Source organism: Marmota marmota, unplaced genomic scaffold (genome assembly GCF_001458135.2).
Source record: "Marmota marmota marmota unplaced genomic scaffold, marMar, whole genome shotgun sequence".
NCBI classification, from domain to species: Eukaryota; Metazoa; Chordata; class Mammalia; order Rodentia; family Sciuridae; genus Marmota; species Marmota marmota.
The window spans coordinates 44240250-44255377 of record NW_025999853.1 but is presented as its reverse complement, the minus strand read 5'-3'; the positions used below and the strand labels follow the sequence as shown (position 1 = coordinate 44255377).

At 30.9% G+C, this 15128-nt stretch overlaps 1 protein-coding gene across 9 annotated transcripts in view; it reads left to right on the top strand.

Moving 5' to 3' along the window:
- Usp15 (ubiquitin specific peptidase 15) overlaps positions 1-15128 on the top strand; it is a 116233-nt gene that overhangs the window by 36773 nt on the left and 64332 nt on the right. For 7 of the 9 annotated variants that reach the window (XR_007348738.1, XM_015483068.2, XM_015483067.2 and 4 more), the window contains exons 4-5: positions 3816-3942; positions 10073-10218. Coding sequence is in view for 7 of the 9 variants with exons in the window: in XM_015483068.2 (XP_015338554.1) it covers positions 3816-3942; positions 10073-10218 (273 nt within the window). In the remaining 2 variants the exon portion in view is untranslated. Of the gene's footprint in view, positions 1-3026; positions 3110-3815; positions 3943-10072; positions 10219-15128 lie in introns of those variants that run through there. The other 2 variants (XM_048805953.1, XM_048805966.1) reach the window with 2 other exon arrangements.

The window sequence follows — 15128 nt, the reverse complement described above, 5'->3', positions numbered from 1 at the left end:
TTTACTGTGGTACCAGGTCACCTAACAGTTTCATTGCCATTACTCATTTTTATTCTTATTTTCATTACTCTCTTTTATTGTTAATTTTTTGGAGTGATAAAAGTGACATCTTTGGCCATTACTCTTTAAAAGAGGCCTTACTGATATTTCTTAAAATTTGTTTGATAAGCAAATTAAAGTGAGAAAAAAATAAAATAATAAATTAAAAAAATTCATAAGTAAAAAGAAAGAAATTTGAGAAGTCTATTAGAAGACCCTACTTTTATTTTTAATAAGGTGACTGGAATTCCCTGAACCTGAAAAATAGTTTTCAAACTTTAATTTGCACAAAACTGCTTGAGCCCTTATTAAAGATGAATCTTCCCCCAAAATTGAATCACTAAATGTAGGAATTGACATTTTTATTATACCCATGTGACTGATGCAGGTGAACTTCACTTGAAGTAAACAGACTGCCCTTAGAGAGTAGAAAGTTCAACTTGGAATTATAGAATGATTACTTAAAGAATCTAGAGTTGGTAATAGTCTTAGTTATTATGCAGAAACAAAGTTACACATCTTCTCAGGCCTCAAATAATCTCTAAAATGTTTCACTTAGAAATTTGGACACTTAATTTTAATAACAAGCTACTATGAAAACATATAAACAAGAAAATACACTAGGACCAAAATCCAAGAAAAACAATAAGCAATAGAAACAGACCCATAAGGGTTGGGGATGTGGCTCAAGCGGTAGCGCGCTCGCCTGGCATGCATGCAGCCAGGGTTCGATCCTCAGCACCACATACAAACAAAGATGTTGTGTCCGCCGAAAACTAAAAAATAAATAAATATTAAAATTCCCTCTCTCTTTAAAAAAAAAAAAGAAAGAAAGAAACAGACCCATAAGAAATCCAATTAATGGAGTTATTAGACAGAAACTTTAAACTACATGTGTTATTCTCAAAAAAGGGCAATAATTGAAAAGTAGGGTAAGATTAACAACCAGATGTAATTCTAAAACTGAAAATATGAAAAAATATTGAACTTAGTATTTGGATATTATGCTAAGTAAATGAGAATTTGTAGACTAAATGATAATGTCAGTGGACCATATACAATCTAGAAATTAGGCAAAAGAATGGAAAATTTAGACAAAAGTAAAGAATACATGGAATACAGTGAATTAGTTTAACACACAAGAAATGCTGTGAATCCAACCTGAGAATATATTAACAAAATCATACCTAATAAAAAATGTTGAAAATGGAGAAATATAATTCCTAACAGTAGCAACTCCAGAATAGAATTCTGTGATTATGGAAAGAATCATTTGGAAATGAAAGGGAAAGGAGCCATTTTCAGATAAATTTAAGCTGATAGGATTTTTTTTATCAGCAGACTTGTAGTAAATATTGTGAATAAATGTTAGTATGAATTGTTTAAAACATTAATAATTTATTATGAAGTTGAAAATATATATAAAACTATGTAACTTATAGAAGTTTCTAAAATGACCCCCTATATTCTTCAACTCCTCATATCTACATCTTTGGGTTCCCTTCCGTGTTGTATGATGTTTGTGTGACCGTTGGTATATAGAGAACCAATGGTATATTACTTCAAGATTAGGTTATAAAAGACACTGCAGCTTACATCTTGAGTGTGCATGCACTTTAGTTCTCATATCTCACTTGGGGGAATTCAACTGCATATGGCAAGGTCACTCAGAAAACCTATGGTGAGTAACTGAGATCTATGCTAATAAAGAGGAAGGAGGCCTAAGTTGTAAGCTTGGAAGTGGATTGTCTGGGCCTAGTTGAGTTTTCAGATGATTAAAGCCCCAGCCCACAGTTTTTACAGAAACCTCATGAGAAATCCCAAACCAGATCAACCCAGCTAAACTGCTCCCAGATTCTTGACCCTTAGAAGTGACATGAGAAAATGTTGCTGGATTAATCTGCTAAGTCTCAAGGCAGTTTTTTATGCAGCAAAAGATAACTGATGTTGATTTTGGTACCTAGGTGTAGGGTGCTGACATATCAAAAATTGAAATGTGATGACTTTGGAGGTGAGCAGTAGGTAGAAGCTATAAGACTTTATGAATATTAATGAAAACCTAAAGGGCCTTGAATACTGTGAGAAGTTTAGACAGAGCATTGAACTCAGGGGTGCTCTACCACTACATCCTCAGCCCTTTATATTTTTATTTTGAGATAAGGTTTCACTAAGTTCCCCTGGCTGGCCTTGAACTTGGTGACCTCCTGCTTCAAATTCTGAAGTTGCTGGGATTAAAAGTATGAGCTACCATGCCCGGCTGCTTTTATAGATTTTCCAATGACTTTCTGACAATTCAGTGACTAGGTTCTTTTCAGAAAAAATATCTATTAGTATTCTCAAAATTGATTCTCAATTAAAAACAAAAAATAAAAACCTGTGCTTATTTGTAAAATAGATTCCTCAGTGTAACTCCTAATGAGGGGTTTTCTTATTTTTTTATTTATCCTATTTCTCTCTTTTTTTTTGTTTTTGTTTTTTAAATATAAATGAGGCCTGCAGTTTACCTCAGTTTTAGCAATCCAAAAATGTTTAGTAAGTAATACTATTTTAGGATTTTACTCAGATATCGAGTCCCAGAGCCAAAATTTCTGTTTGATAAGAATCAAATATGATTCCTAGTTTTTCTCTACTTAAATATAGCTACCAGTAGTCTTATAAAATTATTAATTTTATAAAATAATAATTTATTAATTTTATAAAATGAATTAAGTTTATTAACAGAGGGAGAGATGTAGGCCATAATCTGTTTTAGAAATTTGTAACATGATTAAGAGAATTTAATATGACAGTGTAAAAATTCATATTAGATTATACAGTAAATAATAGCTACACTCTTTTAATTTTTTGAGCTGAAAACAGATTCCCTGAAAGTGAAAAATGAATTTGTAAGTCACATATTGAATTGATGTCAGCTTGTGAGTACATCTAAGTTATTTTGGAGCCTCCCTTTCACCATATTTGTCTAATGTATCACATATCAGGCCTATTACTATTTTCAGAAACAGTATTCATGACTGAAATCCTACAGTTAACCTTTAGAAGATCAAAAGGAATTATACATATTTAAAAGGTGACCCTAATATATAAATATTTTCTCTCTTTATACTTTATTGCTTGCATGTGTGACAGCTTCTTTTTAAAAAAAAAAAAAATCAATTGCATAGAATTACTAAGCATGCATGTAAAGGTCAAAGAAAGTCATTTTAGAATGAAACTAACATATCAGTTACAGAGCAATAGCCGAGTATTTTGGCAGCAGTAATTTTGAGTTACCATTTTAAAATATTTATTTTAACATACAGAGTAATAATATAGCAGTTGTTTAAATTGTATAAAACTTTTTAAAGGTTTTCTGTTTGGGGATTACTACTAAAAGCTAGATATATGTTTGTGTCTTTAATCAGAGGTGCATTTGTATACTGACACGTATTATCTAGAGAAAAAAATACATGCAGTCATTTTGGGTAAACTTTCTAATCATAAAAACTAAATGTATTCACTGTTTATAGTGTACCAAAGTTTCTTTAAAAACCAGTAGGCTGCCTTTCACAATGTTTTAAATCATAATTATTCATATTTTGCTAAAATTTCCAAAAATGTGTTTTTTAACTTTCAGCTATAATAGTATCTTTTGTTTTATATTGACAAGTTTTAATAGTTAATTGATTTCCATTAGATATCTGCAGCTTTTTTCTAAAGCCTTTTTAGAGAAATATATTGCTTTAAGAATGAAATATTTTGATATAGGTGAAACTGATTTGTTCCCATTCTTTTAGGTGGTTGAACAGGGTATGTTTGTGAAGCACTGCAAAGTGGAAGTGTACCTCACAGAACTGAAGCTCTGTGAAAATGGAAACATGAACAATGTTGTAACTCGAAGATTTAGCAAAGCTGACACAATAGGTAATGCAAGATCCTATCTCTTTTTTTTTTTAACTTTTTTTTTTTTTTAAGTTGTTGATTCTTTATTTTGCTTATTTATATGTGGTGCTGGGAATCTACTGCAGTGCCTCACGTGTACAAGGCAAGCGTTCTACTGCTGAGTTACAATTCCAGCCCCAAGATCCTATCTCTTTTTAAACCATTGCTATTAGATATTTAGTTATAATTCTCTTTTTATATGCAACTGAATGATAACCATTTTAAGGACTTATTCATAAACATCACAGATTCTTAACCTTAACACAATATATCTTAGCTTGGAGATGAATTATTTATTATTTCTTACTCTTGTTTTCCATTTGTTTAATGAGCTTATTAACATTTGTGTCACTTTGCTTAACATTTGTGTCACTTTGCTCTAAAAAAATCATATGGTTATTTTTTTAACTTAGTACTTAAAAATATATGTCATGTCTTCTATAAAATGTAAATTAAAGTAGAACTTTAAATAAAAATTTGGTTAAGTAGCAGTGAAAATGGCAATGGCCTATTTCCATTTTTCTCTCAATTTATTTTGTATTCTAAATACAATTTAGTAGTTAAAGCAACAGGCTTAACATTATTATGACACATTGATATTTTTGTTGTGAATGAATAACTTAGGGAATCATAATCACAAATATCAGTGGATTTTATTTCTTTCCTTATCTTTATATATCTTTATATATATTTAAAATATACAAATTTTTCATTCTATTTAAACAGCCATGTTTTATTTTAAAATCAAGAATACATTCAATAAAGTTTAAAAAATAAATTATTGTGAATTTAATAAAAATTACAGTACTTTTATAAACTATAAGTCAAAATAAAAAATACAAAAAATGATTGTTTCATTTTAAATAATGATTTTATAAAACAAGATTAGTGGTGATAATATTGATCTTTTTGGAAAATATAAACAATGGAGAAGGATACATGACATGTAGAACTCGGCATGGAAGAGAGATTAGCACATTTATTAATTATAACACTGAATAAGATTACCTTATCCGAACCTATCATTAAGAACATTAAAGTAAATAAGGGCTGGGATGTAGCTCCCTGTTACAGTGCTTGCTTAGCTGGTGAGGTCATTTGGCTTTTACCACTTTCAATTTCATAGCAGGAAAGTACTTTTAACCTATATATTTTATGAAATAGTAACATTCTTCAAAACATTAATTCTAATATTTTTACCAAATAAAATATTATATCATGAATTCTTTATTCTCCCATCTTTATTTAGCTGGAACATTTATAAGTTCAAGGTTGAATTTCAGTAAACTCATTATAATTTATTATGGATAAGTTATTTCACATTTTGAGTTCCCAGATTTTTAGAATATATTTAAGATAATAAAACATTACTACATATTAAGAACTAGATGTTTTCAAATTGTGAAAATTATGTTAATTGTGGTGATCTGTGCACAATCAGAATCTGTCTTTCTAATAAAATTTGTTCATTAAAATTAATTCAGAAACTAATCCCTGCAATTTGCAGCCAATTGGAATATAAATGAGAAGCTATTTCTAAAATTAGTTGATAAAGTTTTCTAGATATTTTTAAAGTTTGATATTTTCTTCATAGTTTCATATTTACATACATAATATTTACATATTTACATACATCCAAGCCCAGCCTCTGCAACTTGGTAAGACTATAGATAGTTTCATATTTACATACTTTTCTTGTTAAAGTATCTAAATAGTTTAACAGGAAAATTAGAAATGAAACCATAAGAAATGTTATTTTAGTTGATTTACTTAATGTTTTAACTTTATGAAAATTAGTAAATGGTTTAATTTCTGAATTCATAACAAGCATTTTATAGTTCTCATGTTAAGTACCAAGTAAGAATTTGTCAGGGAGAAATTCAATTTGTAAAGGATCTCTGCTCCAAAAACTTTATGAACTAGTATAGATTTTAATCAGCAGTCTGAAATATTCTACTTTTCAACATGCCTCATACATTGAATATATTTCTTAAAATTGAATATGAACTTAAATTTTCTATACAAATTCTTATCCTGTTAGATCAATGTTTTTCCAACTGGCAGTCATTACTTTGGTGTCTTTTTAGACAGTTTTGAGAGTAAATAGAATTGAATGAGAAGTATCAGAGTATAAAATATCAATGCATATGTATGTCTGCTAACTCTCAATTTTTTACGATAGGTTTTAGTTTAAAAAGTTCTGCAAAAATTAAAGTTAATTGAACCAGGCATTTTAGAGGCTTCTATAGTTATAGTTATCATACAACATAACAGCTATTGAACACTTAATATGGTTTTAGGCACTTTTCAGGAATGCTGTTATTTGAACCTTAACAACCATAAAGCCTCATGTTAAACATGATGAAGCTTAGGCTTTCATCTACTTCAGTTCACCCTGATAGCAAATGGGAGAGCCATTTTTTTTTTTTTTTTTTTTTTTAGTTGTAGTTGGACACAATACCTTTATTTTATTTTTATGTGGTGCTGAGGATGGAATTTAGTGCCCCGCATGTGCTAGGCGGGCACTCTACTGCTGAGCCACAACCTCAGCCCTGGGAGAGCCAGTTTTTAATTTCATTAACCAGGGCTCTTATCTGAAAATCTTCTTCTTAACTGGTACCTTACACAGTTTGTGCATGGTAAAATAATGTTCATTTTAATTGGACTGATTTTTACTTTTCTAAAGAACATGAGTTTTGAAACATGTTTTGGATAATAAAAATGAATGGAATTTTCCCTTTTTAAAAATCTTGGTTGAAAATGATCAAAAAAGTCATGTACATGAAATGGTTACATTAATTATATAAATAGGATTAAGAAATATAATTTCTGGTACACACTTGTAATCCCAGCCGCTCAGGAGACTGAGGTAAGAAGACAAGTCCAAGCCCAGCCTCTGCAACTTGGTGAGACCCTTTCTCAAAAATGAAAAGGGATGAGGATGTAGCTTAGTGATAGAGTGCCTCTGGGTTAATCACCTAGTGCCACAAGTTTTATTTTTTTAAAAACATATAATTTTCTGGCTTTCATTATCACTAAATTAATAAATGTTCTGTTTTCAGCTAATACTGTCTATATTGATTTATAGTAGAATGATAGAAGCCATAGTCAAAAACTAAATAATCTGCCATATAAGGGTTTAAAATACTTGCCTTTGAATATTTTTCTCCCTAAGTTGATGTCTTAGGGTAGTGAACATGCTCCAGTAAGATAATAAAATTAGATTTTATATTTCTTAAAGGCTAACCACTAAAAGCAGAATTTTTGTTCTAAAACTTTTTGAAAAATACTTTGTAAAATTTATTAATAAAATTGGTTGGCAGTCTTATTAAATATTCCTACTACAAATGTTTGTCATAATTTATTTCTATTGCCTATTTGTTTATTTCCTCTTTCTGTAGCTTTTCATTAACTGGCTAATAGAATCCAATTAATATATGGAAAAAAAATGCTCTCAATCTCTGGGAATTCTCAACCGCAGTCATCTTGACTTGCACTTAACCTCAGCTACCAGTTCCCACAGTTATTGTCTAGGCTGTCATATGTAACTGTACTTGCCCATCTCAGTTTCTGTATCTTGCTTTCTGGCTCATCTGCTCCCATTCTCTCTCTAGCCAGTCACATTAATGTTACCACTCCCTAGACATTCCTTCTATCATGGTCTCTGATGACCTCCCTATTTCTAAGTTCAATGGTAATTTAGGAGTCTCCCATCTTCTTAACCTGCCAGCCAACAAAATTTAGCACAGTAAACTACTTTCTGTCTAGAAACACTTTATTTTCTTGTGGTTTACAGGGCACAGTTTCTTCCTAGCTGCATCTTGTGAGAATCCTTTGTAAGATTGTCTTCATATTCCTGATCTCAAAATATCAGTATCTCCATGCTAAGTACTTGGATCTCTTTTCTTTTTCTTGGTGATTCATCAGTATTTTCAATATCTTTTAAATTTGTATGTCTTGCCCCTAATTCTTCCTAATTCTAGTTTCATCTACTCCAGATCTTTACTTGTATATTCGTAAAATCCTCAAGATAATTATCATTTATAAAGTGAAACTCTTCACCCTCACTCCAAAATCCCGTTCATTCTTCCTCAACTCAGTAATGGCCGCTTCTTCAGGTTGCTAAAGTCAAGAACATTGGTATCATTCTGATTCCTTTATTTTTCACCCTCAAATACTTTACAGTCCATCCTCTGTCTCATCACTTAAATCTAAACACTTCTTACGTTTCTACCACTTTGTTTTGTATTACTTCCATAGCCTTGTCTCCCACCCTTGAAACTCCTGCCATCTATAAAAGTGAACATGAAGAATGTCAGTCCTGTCATTTCACTTATTTCTCCAAAGCTTATCCGTGGCTTCCTTTCTTACTCAGAATGAAATTAAAATTCTCTGATAGCCCACAAAATTCTATGTAATGTACAGAAATACCTTTAGGTTTCATTTCTATCTCATTCATTATACCTCAGCCACTTTCATGTGCCTTGCTCTCTTCTAAAACATGCCAAGCACATTCCCATTTCAAGGCCTTTGGATTGCTATTCCTTGTACCTCTTATGTTCTTTCCCTATATAGAACTAGATTACAAAACTTAATGAAGACGAAATTTCCATGTGTTATTGTATATACTATATATTATGTACATAAATATCTGTATGTCGTAATAGAAAAAAATGTCCGGAAAAGACATTAGAATGTTAACGGTGATTATTTCTTGGTAGATGTCAGTATTTTCAGTATTTTTGCAATGAACAAAAACTATTTCTGCAGTCAGGAGAAATGTATTCATTTTTATAGAAAGATGAAACTTCTTTGGCTTCTTCCTTTCCCTTGATAGGAATAAGGGGAACATAGTGTTCTGTTTTTTGATCTAAGCACTATTTATACAGGTGTGTCATTTTGGAATCTTAATCCAAAATAGTGATGATGAATGCGTTTTTCTTACACATTTCTATTTTAATAAGAACAGAAAAAATATATAGAAAGACAGAAAGCAGTACTGATCATTCATTTAATATTATGTCATTATTTAAATTTCTGCTTAATGTGCTTTGTTTTGAGATGCACTGCAATATTTACTACTAATTTAATACCCTATCAAAATTTCATTGATTACAAGACTATTACCTAAATTTAGCTGCTAAATGGAATATAAATATAAACATTGGGATAAATTTATGTAGAATAGGTATAGCTTTTAAAGTTTCTTAAAAGAACATACATTATGAAGTTGAGTGTTTTACAAACAATGGTTTTCCCAAAACTAACCAACTATTCTAAATTTTATATTATTCCATATTTCATCATATCATTAAATATTTTATTCAGATTTCTTGAGTCTGTTAGGCAAGTTATTAACCAATTAGCTGCGATAATACTGTCCAGTATTTCTTTCGTTTATTTCAAAATCTTAAAAGGTTCATTTAACTATAGGTACTGAAACATAATTACATTTGTACCTTCAGATACAGAGATAATCTTATATCTTATTTTATGCAACTTAAGCTACTGGTATAAAAAATACTCAAAAATATTTGAATTAAGATTAAGGAAAATGTATAGTTTTACCTTGAATATAAGAAATTTTGACAAATACACACTTCCCATCAAGCAAGGGACATTCCTTTTCATTTTGTGTCTGTATGATCTAGTTAGCTATTCAAACTATAAATTATTTTCTGTAGTATAAATTATTCTTAAATTTTTATGTAGTAAATTAGTAGCATCTTTTAATCATACTTTAATTTGTACATATCCACAGAAAATATTTTGATTTTGTAATTAATCAAAAATTCAAGTCCATCTTGTAAAACAAATTATACTTTAGTGTTGTGTGAATGAACTTTTTACCTTTTGAGGTCTTTAATTTTTCAAGTAATCATTTGTCCTAGTTACAATTATTTTTTTTCCCTATAAACCACAACTGGTTTTACAAACTTTTTTTGTGTATTTATTGTGTTTTTCTTTAAATATTTTTCACATATATGTTCATCTGTTCTTGCTATTCTATTCTTATTTTAAAGTTAGATCTTGTATTCAGGTAAACATCTAGCTTTTCATGGTATGTTTTTAAAATTTATTATATTGACATATCTTTCCTTCTTAAATCTAGATACAATTGAAAAGGAAATAAGAAAAATCTTCAATATTCCAGATGAAAAGGAGACCAGATTGTGGAACAAATACATGAGTAATACATTTGAACCACTGAATAAACCAGACAGCACCATTCAGGATGCTGGCTTATACCAAGGACAGGTATTATTTAAAAATAATGTTTATTTTAAGCATATTACACATGAAACTTGTTGGATTCACAAATTTTAATGAATATCCTGTAATATATAGTGGGTTCTACTGTCTTCACCTTCTGTCTCTTCTCATTTCTACCCATGCTGGTCAGTAACTATAACTTCTGATTTCCTTGAACTTATGAATAATCTACTTGTTAAGAAGAAATTATTTATGTTTTTTTTAAAAAAGCAGTTAATAGTACAAACTGGGTCAGCAGACTTCCTGTGAAGTTCAAGTAATAAATATTTTAGTTTCTACAGGCCATGAAGTCTTTGTAACTGTAACTGCCCTTGTAATAGCATGAAAGCAGCCATAGCCAATATATAAACAAGTGTGCATGACTGTGTTACCATAAAACTATTTTTAGCAGTATAACACACTAAGTGGACCATAGTTTGCCAACCCTTACTAGTAGGTATCATCTCCCAACTTGGTCTTTCTTTAATGGCATAACCCAAGAAATGAACATATTGAGAACTTAAGATTTTAATCATAATCAGCAATTGATTCTTTTAAACATCTCTTGAGTTAATCTCTTTATTCTATTCCCAACCCTTATCTTTCATATTCTCTTAACAAATGCTGCTACTTTCAGTCTCTTATATGTCCACACTCATTCTTATTTGTGCCAGAATATTCATTCTAAAATGTAAATCTGATTGTTTTCCTTTTATATACCTTTTCTCGTTCCTTAATGTCTATAAAGTTCAGAAACTTTAACTTACTCGTGGTTTAACCTCTTCTCTATTCTTGCAGCATCTTTAGATTATACTTTGTCTTATGCTTTTTACTGTGGCAATACCAAACTGAACTACATTTGAACACAGTATGCCATTTCATACTACTATACTTTTGCCTACATAATTTATCTGCCTGATGTACCCTTCTTCCTGTTCCCTGCATTCTTCTGGCAAAAATTGCTTTTTATCATCCAAATATTCAAATTATCCATCCCATCCCATCATGTAGACACACCAGATCAAATTATTCATTCTTCAAATTCCTACTCAAATATTATATTTTGTCTTAGACTTTACTCTATTTGTCAATATCCCCTGATTTTTCTACTTTCAGGAAAAATTTCTCCTTCCATGATGATTTACAAATATGTCTTTTGTATTATTCATTTTGGTACTTTATATATATAGTATACTTATTTAGACTATGAGGTTCTTCTGGTAGTTGGATTACATATTTGTAAAAATTTTTATTACTTAACGTAATGCCTGATGATTCAATATATAGAAGTTTAGTTTTGTTCCATTTTATTAAAAATTACTACTAACATCAATAATATATTACTGGATTGTGAAAAATTTAGAGGAACCAACGGAAATTAGTTTTTAATAAAAAAACAGTGATTTTTAATCTTAGCCATGATATTTTAAGTAATAAAATCTTATAAAATCCAATATGTAAGGATTAAAAGAGAAATTATCTGATGAAACTGAAGTGAGGACATTGGAGCTCTACCAATTAATCTACACTCCCTTCTTTAGCTTCTTTTCTGTTTTCCATTGTTTACCATTAGAATTTAAGGAGTATAATTTGAAGTTATATAGAATTATTTTTCTAAATTTTTTAAGAAATCCTATGTAATAGGATATTATTCTCCTCACTGTATACATTAAAAAACTGAAGTCTAAAAACTCAACCCAGAGTGGATCAAGGACCTAGGCATTAGACCAGAGAGACTGCAACTCCTAAAATAAAAATGTAGACTCAACTTTCCATCATGTCAGCTTAGGAACCAACTTCCTCAATAAGACTCCTAAAGCACAAGAAGTAAAATCAAGAATCAAAAATTGGGATGGTATCAAACTAAAAAGCTTCTTCACACAGCAAGGAAAAGAACATGAAGAAAGAGCAGAATGGGAGAAAATCTTTACCACCAGTACCTCAGATAGAGCATGAATTTCCTATAAAGAACTCAAAAAAACCCCCACAAATAATCCATTCAAAAATGGGCAAAATAACTGAACAGTCACATCACAGAAGAAGAAATACAATCGATTAATAAATATATGAAAGAATATTCAACATCTCTAGCAATTAGAGAAATGCAAAGCAAAACTACACTGACATTCCATCTCACTCCAGTCAGAATGGCAATTATCAAAAATACAAACAACAATAAATGTTAGCAAGGATTTGGTGGAAAACATACACTCATACATTGCTGGTGAAACTGCAAATTGGTGCAGCCACCCTGGAAAACAATATGGAGATTCCTCAGAAAATATGGAATGGAACTACCATTTGACCCACCTATCCCACTCCTCAGTATATACCCAAAAGACTTAAAATCAGTGTACTATAGTGATGCAGTTATATCAATATTTATACCAACTCCGTTCATGATAGCTATAATGTGTGTCCAATCTAGGTGCCCTTCAGTAGATGAATGAATAAAGAAAATGTTCCTATACACAATGGAATATTATTCAGCCATAAAAAATGGAATTATGGCGTTTGCTGGTAAATGGAACTAGAGACTATCATGCTAAGTTAAATAAGCCAATCCTCCCTCAAGAAAACAAAGATAAAATGTACTCTTTGTTATGTGGGTGCTAATATGCAATAAGGGCAGAGAGAGGAAGAACAGAAGTTCACTGAATTAGACAAAGGGGAAGGAAGGAAGGGGGATGAGAATAGGAAATACAGTAGAATGAATTGGACATAACTTTCCTATGTTCATATATGAATATACCACCAATGAAACTCCACATCATGTTCAACCACAAGAATGGGATCCTAATTAAATATAAGTTATAATCTTAGAAGACATAGAGTCATACCAACATAAATAAAGTTATTTCATACTAGACAGAGGTGCCATAAGCGTACATTGTAGAAAAGATAGCCTCTTCAACAAATGGTGCTGGGAAAACTGGAAATCCCTATTAGTAGAATGAAATTGAACCCTATCTTTCATCCTGTACAAAATTAAAAGGGGATCAAGGACCTAGGCATTGACCAGAGACTCTGTGCCTACTAGAAGAAAAACTAACCCCATTGTGTCGGCTTAGGAACAAACTTCCTCAGTAAGACTCCTAAAGCATGCAAGAAGTCAAGTCAAGAGTCAGTAAATGAGACTGTCAAATTAAAAATCATCTTCACCACAAAGGAAACAATCAAGAACATGAACAGAGAGCTTACAGAATGGGAGAAAATATTTACCAGCAGCACCTCAGATAGAGCATTAATTTTCAGGATGTACAAAGAACTCAAAAAACTTTACACAAAAATAATAATAATAATAATAAAAACAAAGGGATAATGTTCTCTCTGATATGTGGATGCTAACTCACAACAAGGGAAGGGAAGGGGAAGATTAGAAGTTCATTGGACTATACAAAGGGAAATGAAGGGAAGAGTGGGAGAATGGGAATACAAAAGATAGTAGAATGAATCAGACATATCTTTCCTATTCTTATGTAAGAATATATGACCAGTGTAACTCCACATCATATATAATCACAATAATGAGATCCTAATTGGAACAAGTTATTCTATGTTGTATAATATGTCAAAATATATTCTGCTATCACATGTATCTAAAAATAACAAATTGAAAAAGAAAAAAAAAACCCTGAAGTTTAGAGAAGTTAAATAGTTTGATATTCTTGCTATAAAGGTATGCATTTACTAGGCTGAAGAATAGGAGAGTAAGTTCATCTAATAATAAGATTGAATATCTTTAAGGATCCTTGAGTTGAAATGTTTCAAAGAATATTCATTAAATATTCTAGATCTTTTAACAGTTCTTTTCTTTTTGAAATTTACTTTTCTCCACCAGGTTGTTAAGATACAATATTAATGTTTAATAAAATATAAGATTCAGTTGCAAATACCTTCATAGACAAGGGAGGAAAGAGCTTGGAGAGAGCTCTTAGGAAGAATTCCTGAGTGTATCTAAAGATGTATAGGATGGGGAGGGAGGGACTTTGGGGGAACACCAGAAGGAACCTGGGCTTCAATCTGAAGACAGTGTCAGATACTGTGAAATACCTCACACTACGTCACCTCCACACCACAGGCAATTTATGAGAACAGGAGGGGTAATTAGCTTCCTCCTTCTCCCAGACCTACAGTCTGTCTCCTTAGTCAAGCTATCCTGCTTTATTCCTGCCTTAGTCCTAGGCCCTACCGTGGAATGTTAAAAAATTTAGCTTTTCCATCTAATTAGCAATTCTTTCTGTGATAAATGAACTAAACATTATCCTTCTTTTAATAAAACTGAAAGTATCCTCATTAGAAAGTAAGGCAAAGTGTCTTTATTAGAAAGTAAGGCAAAGTAAGTGTCCCAAAAAAGGTAGACTTTCCCTTTTTCCTTTTGTGTATGTGATTTAAAATTTGAAATTTTTCTAAAAATGTCTTCATTTTGATTTAGTTTTAATTATAAGCAAAATTTTATTCAGAGAATAATATAGAGACATTTGAATAAAGAAATGAATTTTATTATTTCTGATGATGACCTTTTAACATTAATATCAGTTGCTGTAAAAACATCAAGTTTTCAGTACAAATACTGTTAGGAATGAAGGTATTGTGACTAAACAATTGTTAAATGTATTATTTTGAAATTTTCTGCAGCTAAAATCTCTTGTTTTATAGCTGATTTAAGTTTTCCAAATGACCACGTTATATGTGTCACTAAAATTACAAGTTGTAGTAAAGAAAAACTTTATTCAGAAGTGATCAATCATGGGGCTGGGGATGTGGCTCAAGCAGTAGCGCGCTCGCCTGGCATGCGTGTGGCCTGAGTTCCTCAGCACCACATACAAAGATGTTGTGTCCGCCGAGAACTAAAAAATATATTAAAAAATTCTCTCTCTCTCTCTCTCTCTCTCTCTCTCTCTCTCTCTCTCTCT